At 40.4% G+C, this 18,556-nt stretch overlaps 1 protein-coding gene across 5 annotated transcripts in view; it reads right to left on the reverse strand.

The window, feature by feature from the left end:
- Positions 1 to 18,556, reverse strand: part of SYT14 (synaptotagmin 14) — a 176,372-nt gene that overhangs the window by 98,381 nt on the left and 59,435 nt on the right. For 3 of the 5 annotated variants that reach the window (XM_073339005.1, XM_073339008.1, XM_073339007.1), the window contains exons 3-4: positions 14,624 to 14,788; positions 2,355 to 2,573 (exon numbers count right to left, since the gene is read on the reverse strand). In XM_073339005.1, the coding sequence (XP_073195106.1) occupies positions 2,355 to 2,573; positions 14,624 to 14,788 (384 nt within the window). Of the gene's footprint in view, positions 1 to 2,354; positions 2,574 to 12,255; positions 13,223 to 14,623; positions 14,789 to 18,556 lie in introns of those variants that run through there. The other 2 variants (XM_073339004.1, XM_073339006.1) reach the window with 2 other exon arrangements.

The following is an 18,556-nucleotide window of genomic DNA, read 5'->3' on the forward strand; positions in this document are numbered from 1 at the left end:
TTTTAATATTTCCTTTTTTTCCTGCAAACATTTCCATTATAATAAATTAGTCAATTTACCACTTAAGTTGTTGACAGTTTTTTTTGTGATAATTATCCCATTTCTTGAATGGAGACACTGTCTGGAAGCATGGGCACTGATGATATCTGCAGCAGCCTGGCAGACTCCTAGTTGCTGTGCTTAGAACCTGCCAAAGATGGCCCATCTGTCATGGACTCCAATCATGTTCTAAATTTCCAGCTTGAGGAATAAGGACTCCTGCTCAGGGGGAAGCCAGCACAAGCCCCAGCTTTTTGCCCCAGGACACAAAAGAAGGTGGCTGGTAAAATCTCACTGCCCCTGCAAGACAAGCTCAGGAGCAGGGAAGGGGGGGGAAAAATTTTAGGAGATGGGTTCAGATTCAAATCTCAGAAACTTTGAGGTAGGAGGAAGTGGGCAAGTGGGAGCCACTTGAACGGAAAGAGGCAAACAGCATTGAGGCTGCATTAGATTCTGTATCTTTCTTCTCCTATTTGCTGATGGTAACATCTCCCTTTCCCACCCCCAGCAAGTATCCCCTATAATTCTCCCTTCAAGTAGCTCCAGGTGAAGCTGGCTCCCCACATAGCATGGAGTACATAGGTGTTGGGGGGAAAGGCAGCAGGGTAGGAGAGGGAATGTAGATGCTGCTGTTGGCAGGTTTAAGTAGATAAAAGGAACTGAAACAGAAAACACATCCTTCTACCCTTACTCATCTTTGCCTTTCTCCCAGTACTTCCTGAGCAAACAATAACCATCACTTCTCCTTTTTCCTCCCTAAATGCTGAGACTCAAGCTCGCCGACCTCCTAAGATGTGGTTTTGAAGCAGAAGGACTGAGGAATTTAGATGAAGACTGAAAGAGAATTATCTTACTCTGCTGCGAGCTTCAAGTATGGTGTACCTGTTCTATCTCTGTGTCCTGCCATAGGAATCAGAGTACCCATCCAGGCCCTGTTTCCAACATAAGAAGTGGAAGAAAGGGTCACAAAAATAACATCTCTTTTAGCTGAAGTGGTAAATGGACATTTTTCCAAAACAAAAACAAATTGGCTCTCGCATTATGAAAAGAATTTCTAAATTTGTAAGGATGTTTTTAGGTTGCAAGCTACACTTAAATGTAAACCCTAGTACATGAGATGTATTGCTTTTTGCTAGGAAAAATTATTTAATTTTTAAAAATATAGTGTCTATTAAAATACACTTGTATTTTATTACATATACAATTAAAATGTCTAATTACTCCATCAAGAAAGTCTTACCATTGCACCCACATGAAAAATACAACCTGGTTTGTTTTGTTTTGTTTTTTTAAACTGGACCTCAGCCAGAACTCCGTTTTTATGCTTCAAAATGCTTACAGATACAATTTCGCACCTGGAACTATTTCCAGATGCAAATGATATAATTTTGACATCTCAGTGACTGTGTACTTAGCTATTTACATGGCAATCATGGGGGATGATTGCAGCTTGTGTAGACATACCTTAGCTAGCGTTAATCTAGCAAGTTTGGATACCAGTAAAGCCGTAGCAGCACAAGCTTCAGCACGGCTATACAAGCCCACTCAGAACCCTGGGTAATTATTCAGCTGGCTAGCCTGAGCTGAAGCCCAGGCTGCCATGACTTCACTGCTAAGAGTACCTGAACTAGCTAAATTAAAGCTAGTTCGGGTATGTCTACTCAAGCTGCAATTACACCTCAGAATTGCAGTGTAGGCACACCCTAACTGACATGAACTGAAGATTCAAAAATATGCCACAAAAAGGATCTATTTTCAAAATTTGACTTTTAGGTATTTTTATTAACAAAACAACTTTTTTTTGGTTCTTAACTCCTGTGATTTAAAAGACATGAGACATTCCTGTCATTTACGTGCTAATAACATAATAGAATAAATTCCACTGAATGATAAGCTATACTTTAGAGCTATAAAAGTCAACATATGTATAAAGTATACCTCTGTACAAAGGATCCAGCAAGTATGTCTTGTAATTTTGTACCTATACTACTTCATCAGGAGCCACCATGCTTCCCTCTTAATCCCCACAAAAATCAGCTTAAAAGGAGTTCTTCCAAGAAAAATGTTACTGTTGGTAAAGCTGCATGATATTAATTCCTCCCATATTAAATTCCATATGCAGTGCTTTTGGGAAGGACATGAAAACATGTTGGTACCCATCTTTTGTAATGAATGCAGATATAGAAAAATATTTTAGAGTTACTAGCAGATAGTGACTATTCCTAAGCCAGACTGTCTTTAACTGCAACATTCTTATCCACAGTGTAACCTGAAGGTGAGGAATGACGGGAGAAATATTGTAAATCACATCTTACCTTCGTCTATTGAGGCTTCACTACTGTACCCATCATACTCTGCAGACAGAGGGCTATATTTTTGTCTAGTTTCCCAAATGTAATTTTTTTGCTGTCTGCTATCTACCATTGGTGGCCTGGAACTTTGTGTTCTGGACAAGGCCTCATGGTATTTACCCACTGCCTCGTCTTCACTTTCAGAGGAGGAACCATTCTGGTCTTTATTCATGTACGAGTTGTCTGTTTGAAGAAAACAGAACAGTAAATGACAGATGATAGCTTGAGAGAGTGAAACAAATTAATCAATACAATTTAAATATTTTCAATGTTTACTGAAATTTTTTGAGAAAAACAAAATATATGTAACCAACTTTTGTCATCGTTTTACATAGGTACTACGTCAGAAATTTTTATTATTTTTTACAAATGCAGAAAAATTACAAATTCCTAAATATTATACAGTATATTTAATGGGAAATAAGCTATGGGGGTTTTTGAGGAAGCACACTTACCCAATTTCTTGAATCTCTTTATTTAAAAAACAAAATTCCCAAAGATTTTATGTAATCACAGACAACATAATTTAATGTCATATTTTAGATTACTGACTCATATTAGAAATTCAACTCCTGATTCTCTCCTGTCAAGGGGCTTATGGTGTAGAATATGGTATACATAAAATTCTGATGTCAAAATAAAACAGATGACAAAATTACATAAAATATTTCAGGTTAACAACACCTAAGGGAAACAATGGTACAGTAATACCGTTGCTATGTTTTAAAAGAAAATCTAAGAAGTTGACCAATATGTTCATAGCTAAAAACAGAAGTTTTACAATACAGGCACATACCAATAGTTGTGAAGGATGTAGAAAAGTACTCAGTTAAATGAAAATCAAAATGGACATACAGAATCTTATTTTACTTGAAACAACTGACTATTTTCCTCAAACCTGAAATTAATACAGATTCTCATAGCAGCCACTTGGCAATAGTTAAGGTTGCATAAAAGTTTATATTCTAACCTCTGTTTTTATCCAGTCATAAATTCTGAAATCATCACATTTGTGTTTAAAATTAGTGTCTTAAGGTTTTTAGTTTGTTTTTTAAAAGTTTAAACAAAGATTCAGCTGTTTTCAGAATGGAGTGAAAAATAAACATTTTCCATTTTAAAAAACCTACAAGGTTTTTAGTTTGTTTGTTTTTTAAAAAATCCTCCACTTGAAATGGCTACAGTTTAAAAGTTGAAATTTAACAGGAAAATAGCTCAGTTTAGATGGCCAGTACAAGGTCTATACTATCTTTAAGTTCCACTTAACCTCTGTACAGAAATATAACACCAAGTAACTATGAGGCCTTAAACAGAAATTATGTAGTGCATTATGTAGTGCACTCTACCCCAAGTGCATATCCAAAAATAATAAGCTGGATAAGTACTTCTCAAGCAGACTTAATTTCACATTGAACTGGCTAGTAACATAAATTGTTGCATATTAATCGGAATAATTAGGGCTGAGACTTTGTATGGTGTGCAAGGGCCGGGGAAAGACTCCTGCAGTTTGCTGCGGGCCGGCACCTCCTATGGTGTGCAAAAGGATTAAGGCAGGGTTCTGACCAATTTTGTAAACTACACAGTAGCTGAAGCAAAGGTTTGTGTGGATCTTAAGGTCTGAGAGGGATAAGGACGGGCTACTGAGAACCTGATAAAGGTCAGCAGGATCACTGCCTGCAACTCCAATGAACTACATGCGGTGAGCAGAAGCTGTTGCCTTTGCCCCCTCCTCACTTTGGTAGCTCCACAGATGGGGAAGGCATTTCACTGAAGGAAATCCTGAAAAGCTTTTTTCCAATGGAGTTTAGGAACGTAGCCAGACTAGAATGAAGTCTTCCCCAAGTGTGGAGTTCTTAAATTGCACAGGAAAGCCGCTCTCTCCTGTACATTTTAGCATACCCACCTGAGCTGCACAAATAGGTTGGTTGGGGCTACATGCATTACTAACTTAAGTGCACACTAGCCTCCTCAACTATGATTACAATTTAAGCCAAAGTTTATCATTTAAATTGGTGTACGTGGGCAGTGACTAATTTGAGCAAATCTCATAAACAAAGGAGAGGGGCATTCTAGTGGTATAAGAATGGCCATACTGGATCAGACCAAAGGTCCATCTAGCCCAGTATCCTGTCTTCCGACAGTGACAAATGCCAGGTCCTCCAGAACGAATTAACAAAACAGGTAATCATCAAGTGATCCATCCCCCTGTTGCCCATTCCCAGCTTTTGGCAAATGGAGGCAAGGAACACCATCCCTGCCCATCCTGGCTGATAGCCATTGATGGACCTATCCTCCATGAATTTACTAGTTCTTTGTTGAACCCTGTTATAGTCTTGGCCTTCACAACAACCTTTGACATGGAGTCCACACATACTTCCTTTTGTTTGTTTTAAACCTGCTGCCTATTAATATCATTTGGTGACCCCAAGTCCTTGTGTTATGAGAAGTAGTAAATAACACTTCCTTATTTACTTTATCCAGACCAGTCATGATTTTATAGACCTCTACCATACCCCCCTTACTCGTCTCTTTTCCCAAGATGAAAAGTTCCAGTCTTATTAATCTCTCCTCTTATGGAAGACGTTTCATACCCCTAATCATTTTTGTTGCCCTTTTCTGAACTTTTTCCAATTCCAGTATTTTTTTTTTTTTAAGATGGGGCGACCACAGCTGCACACAGTATTCAAGATGTGGATGTTCCATGGATTTATATAGAGGCAATATGATGTTTTCTGTCTTATTATCTTCCCTTTTCTTAATGATTCCCAACATTCTGTTCACTTTTTTGGCTGCCACTGCACACTGAATGTTTTCAGAGAACTATCCTCAATGACTCCAAGATCTCCTTCTTTAGTGGTAACAGCTAATTTAGACCCCATTATTTTATGTGTAGTTTCCAATGTGGATTACTTTGCATTTATTAACATTGAATTTCATCTGCCATTTTGTTGCCAAGTTACCCAGTTTTGTGAGATTCTTTTGTAGCTCTTCGCAGTCTGCTTGGCACTTAACTATCTTGAATAGTTTTGTATCATCTGCAAATTTTGCCACCTCCCCATTTATCCCTTTTTCCAGATCATTTATGAATATGTTGAATAGGACTGGTCCTAGTATAGACCCCTGGGGGACACCACTATTTACCTCTCTCCAATCTAGCCAAGAAATTCCATATTACAAAGTCCCTGCCTCATTCACCACACACCATCCAATTTCTGCAACAAATGAGGCAGAAGTACTAAAGGCCTCTTTCACTAAACAACCCTGCATGGCCCATCCTGTGCTCTGAATCAAACAGCGCTTGTGGAAAAAAATAGCACATGACCATCTAATTAAAGATTGTATCACAACGCATATGCACAAGGGAGCCAAATTAAGGTTGCACAGACAACTTTAATACTGACATTTCCTACATTTTTTGCAATCTTAACGTTTTTTTCTACATAAGGTTTTTTATGTGTAACTTCCCAGGTTTCTGAAAAAGTAACCTGAAATAACAAATTCCACCATGTGGAATCATACTGACACCCACATGAGTCATCAGCAGAACTGAAATCCTTAGATTCACAGCACAGACCTTTGCCAATTTAGCTAACAGAGTTATGGTGGCAGCAGCAGAAGGTTCTCATCCTCTGTGTGGACCAGCCAGTAGAGGAGGAGGAGGCACACACTTTGCCAGTGGATTTCACATACATTTGTGACATTCTAGGTTCTGAAGAGGAGTGTGTTCTAGTGATCACAGACCCTTCTCCCCACTTTTCCCCAAGCCTGACCCCGTCCACCCCATTCCCTCTACTCTGTCCCTCTCTTGCCTCTTCCCTGCTCCCATCTCTTCATCCCAATTCCCACCACTAGCCCCTTGCCCTAACCGAGGTCTTACTGCTTAGCCAACCCCCATTCCAGCCATGAGCTCCTCATCCCAGTCCCATTCTCCCTACCCAGTCAGTCTCCCTACCTGGGCTTCCCATCTGAGTCTCTGTATTCCCTCCACCTCAACTCCTAGTTCCAGTCAACTGCCATGGCCTCCTTCTCTCCTCAGTTTCTTTGCCCACCCATTCCTGGAACTCACACCCCAGCTCCATGTTCAATCTCAGTCTCTCTAACCCAGCCCCTAGCTCCCAGTCTTCCTAGTCTAGTCATTTCCCATTCCCACCCCCACACCGCTCCCAATCCCAGTCAACTTCATCCAGTGGTCTCTGCATTACGCTCAGGCAGTTTCTTCATCTACAAAATCTGAGAATCAGCAGAGGGAACACTGAAAACACAGGGGAGAGAATCTCCCAATTGTTAGTTGTGATGCCTGACCCCAAAATAGCCCACAGAACTCAGAAGCAGCAACGGCTCAGAAAGTCCTGTTTGGCCTCTACAGCCCTGGAATGGAGCATGCCCAGTGCAGACAGAGTCTTATGAGAATTTAGCTCACAGACTATAACAAGCTGTGATGTTATCTGATTAAAATATAACCATATAGGTAATTGTTGCAACCACTGTTATATATTTGCAGCAAATCTTGTACAAAGGTTGTCAAGTGAGGTGTCTATGAAAAGGTTATGATTTGCTGGTTATGCTTATGTTATCTGTATACATGTAACAGTTTTGTATTTGAAGGTATAAGTATTGGCTCTATACCTGGATTTCAAATGTTTGCTCCTGGGGTACTGCCCACAAGGTAGCTCGCCAGCACATCTTGGAGGGACTATTCAAGTTAAGTGATTCATCACTTGGTTGACAATGGACCATGGGAGACGCCCATCTACACTGAGTGGACGGTCTTGTAAATGTGCTTCCTGCAATGACTAGGGAAATTGGGTATGAACATGTGACTTGCCAGTGTGACTCCAAACTCCATCTTGTTGCTGTAATTTTCCACAGTAAGAACAATGGAATGCCCTCCACATGGCAAAAGCTATAAAAGGCCCTGGAAACTCCTCCATTTTGTCTTCAATTCTGCTTATTACCTCTGGAGGAACTTTGTGACAAACTGAAGCTCTGAACAAAGGACAATGACCCATCCAAGCTGTGGATGTACTCCAGAGACTTGACTTAAGCCAGCAGTTTATTCCATCACCGGTACAAGCCTGAAACAACAACTTTGCCATTACTCTTATGTAATTGATTCCTTTAACCAATTTTAACTCTCACTTTTCTTTCTTTTTATAAATAAACCTTTAGATTTTAGATAATAAAGAATTGGCATCAGCATGATTTTTGGGTAAGATCTAAGTTACATATTGACCTGGGTGTGTGGTTGGCCCTTTGGGATCAGAAGAACCTATTATTTGATGAGACTGGTTGTAAAGAACCACTTATCTCTGAATCCAGTGTTTTTGGTGGTGATATAAGAACTCGAATGCCTGCCTTTATATTTTCTTGTTAACCAGTGTGGTGAAATGGGAGTTTACTTTTGTGGCTGGTTTGGTATATCTTATAAAAGAATAACCATCAGTTTTGGGTTGTGTTTGCCCTATTTCTCAGCAATTCGTCCTGAATTTGGCATCCTCAGTTGTGACCCACTAAGGCCTGGTTACAAAAGCCTCTATTGAGTACCTACAAATTGCAATTTTCCCAGAGGTTTATAACTTAGTCTAATTTGGGCAGTTTTTCCACAGAAACAGCAAAAGGCACTTCCCTTATACCAGAACAACCCACTCCTCCCCCCCAAATTTCAAGCTCTTGCTCCATAGCAGGGAGGTGCAAAAGCATCTCAGTGAAATTGTGATAAGATTTTTTTTTTTTAACATGGGCCAATTTATTTTTCCCTAATCTCATTCTTGGAACCAGCTGAAGTGTTTTAGCTGAAACTTAAACAAAACTATAGCAAGGAGGCATGGCTTCCCTCTGAGACTGACAGGGAGGGACCACAACCTGCCCTTTGGTGGGCTGAGCCGGGAAGGCCACGCCCAGCCCACCAGAAGCAGAGGGGCAGGACAGGAATCAAAAGTATAAAAGGCAGGGCCTTCAGCTCAGTTGGGCTGGAGCTGCCAAGGGAGACAGATGCAACTCATATGAGGCTGGAACCTGAAAAGGATTTCAGCCATACTGAGAACTTGCTATAGCAACCGGCCAATCAAGATGCCGAGGGGTTGCTGTGGCTACCACTGGCCACCTGCCCTAGGAAGATAGAGGACACCCACAAAATGGAGGTACCACATAAAAAGGATGTAGGAAGTAGCACAGGCAAACTAGACTACAGTCTGGTTGAGTCTTGGCTTGATTCTAGATCAGTGTGTTGTGGGCAGATCCCCGCTGACCCAGTGGCGGAACAGTCCGCCACTAGTATTGCCCTGGACTAGGACCCAGTAGAGTAGAGTGGGCCTGGGTCCCCCTGCCCACCCACCTCTGGGATGACAACCTCTCCATCTTTAGGCCAGTTCTAGGTTTTTTGGCCATCTGCTAGAGTAAGGACGCCTGACTATTTGATGCCCCACCCTGCCTGAGGGCCTGGGCCCCTAGACTTCTTTGCTGTTCTGCCCTCACTACAGACCAGAGCACTAGATTGTTTGGTGCTCCACCCTACCTGGGGGCCTGGGCTCCAAGACTCTGTATTGCTCTACCCAGACTGATTGTTGCTCAGCCCAGCTTAGAAGGCCCAAGTATCACAAACTGCTAATTTCCTCCTTTGATAGACTGCCACTCTAAGGGTGTGACAGTGAGGAGGTGTGGCCTCCCTCTCAGACTGACAGGGAGGGATGGCCATACACGGCAACAAAAAACAAAAATCTGACTAAAATAGACACACAGCACGGAAAATTTTGGCCTAAACAGTAGAAGTCTGGCAAAGTTATAAGCAACTGAAAACAGAATCTCATAATGGGAAGTGTCAGGCAACTATCCTATCAGTGCTATCAGCTCCATTTACGATATGTATCTATGACCATCTCTTAAGTTAGCATTTATTGGGTGAGTTGATGCCTTAGGATATTGCTAATGAGCTACAGCATCTTTAACCTGTAGATCACTAGTTTGAATCCAGTCAAGCTCAAATAGCTTCAAATACCCCACCCCTTCCTACAGGCTCCACCCATTCCCTGCCCTTCTCTGAGGCCCTGCCCCCACTCGCTCCATCCCCCCTCCCTCTGTCGCTTGCTCTCCGCCACCCTCACTCATTTTTAGCGGCCTGGGGCAGAGGTTCGAGTGTGGGGGGGGGGGGGGCTCCAGCTGGAGGTGCAGGCTCTCAGGTGGGGCCGTGGATGAAGGGTTTGGGGTGCAGGAGAGGGCTCCAGGCTGGGGTCAAGGGGTTGGGGTGCAGGAGGGGATGTGGGTTCTGGGGTGGGGTCGAGGATGAGGGGTTTGGGATGCAAGAGAGCTGGGACACGGGGTTGCGGGGGTGCAGGCTCCAGGAGGAAGTCTGGGTGCAGGAAGGGACTCCAGGCTGCGGCAGGAGGTTGGGCTGCAGGAAGGGGTTTGGGGTCCCGGTGGCGGTTACCGTGGCTCCTGGGATGTGGCCGCCAGGTCCCTGCAGCCCATAGATGCATGGACAGCCAGGGAGGCTCCACGTGCTGCCCTCGCACCTGCAGGTGCTGCCCCCACAGCTCCCACTGGCTGTGGTTCCCAGCCAATGGGAGCTGCGGAGCCAGCCCTCGGGGCGGGGGGCAGCGCGCGGAACCTCCCTGGCCATCCATGTGTCTAGAGGCTGCAGGGAGCTTGCCTTAGCCCCGGGCCCCCACTGCGCTGCTGACCGGACTTATAACGGCCCGGTCAGCAGTGCCGGCCGAAGCCACGAGGGTCCCTTTTCGACTGGGCATTTCAGTCAAAAATCAGACACCTGGCAACCTTACCTATATGAAATCAGTTTTGTAGGTTCCAATTCCATCTCCCACATCATAAACTCACCAGTATGCTTTGTGCTAACTGGCAGATACAGTAGAGAACTGATGACCTGCACAGGACATAGAGAAGGACCCTCTGCTATCTCTAAAGAAAGTCCTTGCCTGCCCCTCCCCCAGATCAGGGTTGAAATATGCTGGCAGAATAATATGTGTAGGACATTTGCCCAGCTGCTCCCCTGTAGATAAACATAGATCTTCATTTATCAGGCTGCCACAATCTAATGCCTTTCACCAGCAATGAATCCACATACTTATAAGTATAAACTTCATCTTAAAAATTAAGTTACTTGCAAATATGAAAATTAGCTCATTAAATAATTTGCATCGTGTCACATATGTACATATTTATAAGCTTAGTATGTTAAAAACATATCACAAAGCATATTTACCAACAGCACATATAAAATCTCTCTGTGTCAGACTGTAATCTTCCTTAAGACAAGCCAAAGAAACAATTTAGTAAAGTGCCCAGCTTTTATGTCTACAGGCTTCTTAATTACCTCATCAGTGATTATTCTATCCTAAAATTACTGTGTTATTCAACCAGACAGCAAACTCGTGGTAGAAAATTTCCCAAGTACAAATATATCAAAAATTCAGTTTTTTATCGTATGCCTTCAAAATCCCATCCTGAATGTTTTCTGCAGACCTTAAACTGTTTTCTAGATAGTCTTTAAAAATGCACATAGAATTTAAACTGCTTTCAAAGAATACATGGAAAATTAATTTTGGATTTTTGTTGTTGAGAGAATATTGTAATTGCAAATAAAGTGTCAGAAAAATAAATTCAAACCTTAAACTCATATATATGTGCCCTGATCCACATGCAGTAAGGGCAACACAGATGCTTTGAACCTGTTCCTAGACAATATAGTACAGCTTGCTGCACTAAGTGTTCTCTTACACATTCTGACCAGGACCACTGAAACAAACAGATTTTTAGTAACATTCTAGAGCCAAACAAAGACTAGAGAAAAATTCCCAGTACCCAACAGAAACCACACAAAGCACTTCAGAAAATGCAAAATAGTGTTTATTTGGAAAATAGAAAATTTAGAACAAATGTCAGAGATTTAATCATGAGTACTAGCATAGCCTCAAACTTGAGGGTCAGAGGTGACCATCATGGTCATCTAATCCAACCTCCTACATACCCACTCATTCCAGTAATAGACCCCTAACCTCTAGCTGAGTTTCTGAAGCCCTCAAATCATAGTTTAAAGACTTCAACTTACACAGAATCCACCATTTACACTAGTTTAAACCTGCAAGTGCCCCATGTTGCAGAGGAAGGTGAAAAAACCCCAGAGACTCTGCCAATCTGACCGGAGGAAAATTCCTTCCTGACCCCAAACATGGCGATCAGTTAGACCCTGAGCATATGAGCAAGACTCACCAGCCAGACACCCGAGAAGGAATTCTCTGTAGTAACTGAGAGCCTTCCCAATCTAATGTCCCCTCGTCGGCCACTGGAGATATTTGCTGCTAGCAGTCGCAGATCGGCTACATGTCATTGTAGACAGTCTTATCATACCATCCTCCCCATAAACTTATCAAACTCAGTCTTGAAGCCAGTTATGTTTTTGCCCCCACTGTTTCCCTTCGAAGACTGTTAACAGAACTTCACTCCTCTGATGGTTAACAACCTTCACCTAATTTCAAGCCTAAACTTGTTGATCGTCAGTTTATATCCATTTGTTCTTGTGTCCACACTGGTACTTAACTTTAACTCCTCTTCTACCCTGGTATTCATCCCTCTGATGTATTTATAGAAAGCAATCATATCTCCCCTCAGCTTTCTTTTGGTTAGGCTAAATGAGCCAAACTCTTTGAGTCTCCAATTATAGAAAAAAATTAACTGGTTTTCAATAAGTATTGCAATTAGAGAATAAATTTCATAGAAAATAAAATACACTGTAAAGTGATCTCATTTAAAAGGAAAAATTGTTCTAGTGAATTCTGTAAATTAGGAGGTAAAAGTAGTATGTAGAAAAAGATGCAGGAAAGGCCTAATGGAGAAAATTTGATGAAAGACACCTCACCTTTTTCTGGTGTCTTCTTGCTACTTACTTCTCTTGAAATCTTTTCTGATTCCTTATAGTTTCTCTTTTTACCTTCTTTAGAAAATGTGGTTGTTGCATTTTCTTCATGTTTCACTATGGTTTGTTCGTTACCATCAGAAAAAGTTTTGTATTTCTTTGTTTTTACTTCATTAGCACAATCAGGATGATCACTCGGTGCCTTTTTAAAATTTGACTCTGATAATCTCTGCTTTGGTACCTCATTTGCTTTTGCTTCTGAATCCTTGGATCCATCTGTACAGGGCTGCTCTTTGGGGTCCTGAAAATCAATCACTGAAGACCTGGATTTGGCTTTTCTATGCAAGTGATCCTTAGAATTCTCCAATACTGCACGTAACCCATTGCCTGGATCTTTAATAATAGATTCATCTGTTACAAATTTATTACTAGTCAAATTATTATCCTTTGAAAACTTTTCGTTTTCCAAGTATTTATTTCCAGTGGCTCCTTTGCTTTTAACATGTCGTCCTACTTTTTTCATGTCTCCAGACACTTCCATATTATTAAAATGTTTGTTAGCATTTTCCTTTTTTAATTGATTGTTTCTTTTGTCCTGGACATGAACTGACATTCTAACTTGATTGAACTCTTGTTTTACAGAATCTGATGAATCAGAATAATGAGTCTGCTTATGTTTATCTTCAACACATCTTTTTTCCTTCATATTAGTTTCCTTAGAATCTGCTAATGATATTATATTTTCCTCTTTAATAGGCATAGACTTATCCTCTTGCATTCGAGAGTTTTCATCTTCTGTGCGAAGGCCATTTATCATGCTCGTTACCTGCTCTGTGACCGAATCAGCTACAGTATAGCTGACCTCTCCAACAGCACTGGTTAGATCATCTACAGCATTACTAAGAGCGTCAACCAGAGAAGACACAGAAGGAAGGCTCAGATTTTGTTGAAAGTTTTTGAAAAATGCCATTTCTCCAATCTTAAACAAATTATTTCTGGTAGAAAGGTCTTCAGTTTTGTGAATTTGTCACCCACCCAAGAGACTCAATTTTACATTTATCTAGTTTTGCTGTCCAAAAACCTACTATATAACCTGCAGCCACTGCAGCTTCGTTCTTGCCCAAAACTCTATATGTACTGAAGGAAATAATAAATTGAAGTAAAAAATCTTTGAAATGAAGCCAAGATCAACTAGCTCAAAACAATATTTTTCCATTGCAAAATAAGTAGTCTTTCATCAAAGTTCAGTATCAACTAGCCATAATACGAGTATTTGTTTTCAAAAATACAACTAAAGAAGGGGAAATGTGTATTTTATTCAACACCTGCAAAGAAGAAGTTTTAAACACTTTAAAATTATGTACTTTTACTAAATTAATTCATACTGCGAAGAACTACTGTAGATTAACATAATAGCTGCACAATAGCACATACCCCAAAGGGTTTCCTCAGCTCAAAACATTTGTTGCTTTTTAAGCAATGAGAGATACTTTGGGCCACAGACAGTTGTTCCACAGCTGGAAGGAGAGAAAAAAGCCCTAGCCCCTGTCCCAGAAAACAAAGCCTGCTCCTCCCTTTTGGGAAGCAACTTTCAAGAAGGCAGGAAAGAAGAACAGCCCAAAGTAAAATAAACGTACCATCTCCCACACTTTATAGCTCCTTATCTGAGGCCTGTCTTCTTTACAAGAGAGCCAACAAAGCCAGCTGGAATTCTTCCAGCCCAAAGGCCATTTTACCAAACTCCATTCCCAGAGAAATACGAAGTTCATAACCCTGATCCCTTTGGAAATTTGATAAAGTAGTTCCCCTAATTATTTTTTGACAGTCTGGATACTATCTTTGGCTTACTGGATCCTATCTTCCATATAGGCAAGTTCTAGAAATGAATTATTAGCCACCGAAGAGAAACCCTTATATTTTCTGGTGAGTGATTTTTTTGAAAATTCTTCCCTAACTGAACGAGCCACCTCCTGTGCAAGGACACTGGAGGACTAACTCAGCATGCTGAGTGCAATCTTCAGCAATGTGGTTCACCTACATCTATTTGAGAAGGGCAATAAAAGACAACCATGCAATATTTCAATTGGCATTATACATCCAATATTAAGGAGCACAGGGAGGGAAAAGTATCTTCTCATAAGCAAAGATAATCTCTTTAGCTATATAGCCATTGAGACCTGTAGAGTTTCTGGGGGCAAGCAGTCACAGAGGCTGCCTTTCCTCCAAATAGGTCCCAATCATCATAAATTTTTATACATATAACAGGTCTTTCTCATTTGGTCCAAGTATTTGTATATTTTGTGTTACTCTGTGAAAGTCTCTATTAACTTTTACAGAATTAAATTGAGTAGAATATATTTCAGATACTTACAAAGTTTGTCTTGTGAAGTCTTCCTTGCATTGTATCCTGAATCAAGGTCTGGGAAGCCACCAACATTTTCAAAACACATCTTCTTATTAATATATAGAAAAAGAAGCAACATGAGGATAATGACCACTCCAACAGCTGACAGAAATCCAACTGCCTCAGGAGATACTAAAAGAAATAAAAAGAGAAAAATCTAAAAATCGACAATAGATTTCAGAATATGACGGTTCAATAATCAATACCCACACTGTCTGTAATTTATGTGAAAGATATTACTAAAATAAAATTATACTACTTCAGTTTGCATGTATTTTGGACACGGTGTTAAATTTAAAAGTGACCAGCTGACTGACCTACAAAAATATTTTCTTATAGTCACCCAACACGTTCTAAATTAGTTCTTATGTCAGAGATGTCACACAGATTTGCCAAAAATAAAGTTATTTAACATCTCTGGCATCATTTTGAATATTTGCCTTACCATGTCATGTTATACAGTTTTTCTTCACATCTTGATGAACTTCAACTAGTCTAACAGAAATTGAAAACAGAATCATCAGCTCCTTTCACATTGATCACTGTGTGCACAAACATGATTTTTTTAATTGGAAATAAAAATACAGGTTGTCACTAAAAAGGTACATCCGTACTGTGGAAATTCCAGAACAATGTACATGTAGAAAAGAGACCTGAATTCTGTAATGATTATATTGAATAGGAATGAAGGAAATGCTGAACTTCAAGAAACCCAGCTCATACCTACCAACAGCCAAGGTATGCTGAATCAGAATGTTTGATTGATTAACCTAATGAAAACATTACAAAACATATGAGCTCTTTTCTGAGAGGAGAGGTTACTTACCTGTGCCGTAACTGGAGTCCATCAAGGTGCGCATGTACCCAAATCATCTTCAATCAGAGATTTTTTGTTGTTGTTGCCAGAACTGTCTGCTTAATCCACGCATGTGCCTCAATCACTTTATCGAGGGTACATAGGCTAGTGTGGGACCAACTGCCAATCCAGTTCCTTTTCTACCATGGAACCCAGCCCAAACTAGGGACTTTGAAGCAGATGGGAGGAAGTGTGGGTTGTAGAGCACGATACAGATAAGTAACCACTCCTCTGCTTGTTCCTGTGGGTGCTCTATTCTAGGTGCCTCCCACGCAGTGATTCAACTATGAAGGTAGGTGTTTCAGAGTTCTATGCAAGATAGACTATAATACAGCCACCTCAGATGAAACATCTGCTCTAGCAGCCTGTACACGTAGTTGCCTTACAGATGTCAACAACAGGAGTTTTTCCTCAACAAGGCTGTTGAAGTGGACTGAGCTTGTTGAAAGGGCTCCAAGGTTAGGAGGGGAATCTAGGTCATGATCTTGTAACATGTCTTATACACCCTGAAATTTACTTAGACAGTCTCTGTGTGGAGATAGGGACATCCCTAATCCTTTCCACAAAGAAATTAAAAAGCCTCACTGAGTTTCTGAAGGGTCTGTTCTTTGAGGATAAAAAGCCAACACAGAACGTCTAATATATGTAACCTAGCTTCCTCATGACTGACGTGAGGTTTGGGAAAATATTGGTAACTGAGAGCATGTCTACATTATCAAATTTTGCTGACACAAGTTATGTCAGCATAAAGTCACCACGGTCAGCAGATCGCTTTTGTGCATGCGTAGTTGGCTCCTTGCATCAGCGCTGAACTTTCTCACCAGAAGTGCTTGTGCCAGTGCATAGCGCAGTGCACCATGGGTAAGTATCGCTGTGTGCAAGCCACCGCCATCATGTGCATGGTCTTTTGGGAAGCTTTGGCAATGCATGGTGAGGCACTGGCAGAAACAAATGGCGCAGGGATGACTGAGCAAGAGGTCAATTTCCCAGCATGCAAAGAATGGTCTCAAGAGCACCAAAAGGACCAGATTAAGCTCCCAAACCAGCAAGGACTCCGAAATAGGTAGAGAAAAATATAATCACCTCTTAAGAAAACTAGATGTTGTACGTAAGAAAATATGGCAAAGCTTTCCAATGGATGGTGAAAGACATGCCAAATATACCCTTATGAAATGTGTGTATGAAGAGTTCTTCTGCTGTCTTGATGTAAAAGACTGGACAGTGCTGTTAACTACATCAATAGTCACTCAGAGACCAAAAGATTATAGCAAAGATATGGGCCAATTTAGCCTATATAACTGCTATACTAGTTGTACTTAATGCTAATTTATACTTAATGCATACTAAATGTATATATGGTGCAGATATTGATTTTTAATTTATATATAGATATATATATGCTAGTCAGCATATATTGGTCACCAGGCCCCCACTTGTCACCTTACTAATTGTTATAGCAAAGGTGACACCTTTGCAAAATTAATATGTGAAACAGTGGGGAGGGCCTTTAAACAGCATTTAAAATGTTTTACCCCTGCATAAGTGGCAATACATAATTAACACAGCTAAAATTAATACACCTTGAACCACAAGTAAAGCTTTAAATGCAACTTCTATCCAAATGAGAAATTAGTATTTTAAGATCCCCATCATGGATAAGATCATTCAAGACTTGTTCCAGCTTGTGCATGTCATTGCTAATTTAAATAATGTGTATGTCTTTTGTGTCTAATAATGTTTTTAAATTTAAATGAGTGAATTAATATGCATGTTAAAGATTCACTTTTGATAAGTTTTATTTTGAAAAATTGGGATAGGCATTATTACAGTGTCCCCCACAGTGCTACATACATGAAGAGTAAAACAGAAATTTGTAGTAGTAACATTACAAGTCAGGCCTCCATACTGTCCATCCATCTTACAGAGTACCCTTATTGCTGGTTGTCGGCATCTGGTAAGCTTCACTGGACAGGAGACAGGAGCAGCTAGCTTCTCTGTTGCATTGGACCGGCCTGAACCATTATGGCCCCATACTGGAGTTGCAATGTCAAAAACATTGCATCGATACATGTACTGGTATCTCTTAGTGGAACACGCAATGTGTGGTGCTCTCCAGGTTTGTGTTGCTGTGTGATACCACCAATAGCGAAGGTAAATCCAATCACCCCTCGTAGATGTCATCTTTTAGGTAACCTACTGAATGGACAGTAACCAATTTATCAAATATTGTAGTGATAATGTAAAAAAAAAAAAAATACACTGAATCAGACACTGAGCAACACTGTTTTGAGTAACATGTGCCTTGATTAGGATGTGATGTCACTGACATCAAATTACAAATAGGCTTTTACCCAACCACTGAGTCTAGTACATGTTCCTGATAAGATGCTATGTTAATTAACAAAGAATACAGTAATGGTACATTTGCTTTTACACAATAGCGAAATTCAGTCACATTCCACTAAGAAAGGGAATTTGCCTACATGATTCAACGTACTACCAATTTACCATAATTTTTGTTATACGCTGAGGGAAATAGCAGTTAGCTAACTGTTCATCACTAAGGTCAGGCAGTTTTCCTTTCTCAATATTCCCTAATGAATTGATTATGGTAGTTAACACGCAATTCCCATAAGCAGTACAAATATTTCTTTACCTTCCTGATTTTCCTTTACATTTTTATTATTTGTTGGAATTAAGTTTTGCTTGTGTTACGTTAAACAGGTTATCAATGTTATGCATATTGTATACCACATATGGTTCTTTTTGTTTTTAGTAGCTACACTTCAGTGCCAGGAATTATGGGTTTAGAGATAGTTTCCAATTCTTGATGCTCAAAACCACTAATGTGGGTGGGGTTTATACATACATATTTTCCATATTACCCCTGTTCCAAATAGATATTCCAGATTCAAATAATCTTGAAATGTAAACAATAATTTGATCTAGATTGTGGAGTCTCATATTTTGAAAGATACTAGACTGCTGAACAGTCTTTTGCCCAGCCATTGAGTCTTGTGCACCTTCCTGATAATATGCCATTA

Source organism: Lepidochelys kempii, chromosome 3 (genome assembly GCF_965140265.1).
Source record: "Lepidochelys kempii isolate rLepKem1 chromosome 3, rLepKem1.hap2, whole genome shotgun sequence".
In the NCBI taxonomy this organism is placed as follows: Eukaryota; Metazoa; Chordata; order Testudines; family Cheloniidae; genus Lepidochelys; species Lepidochelys kempii.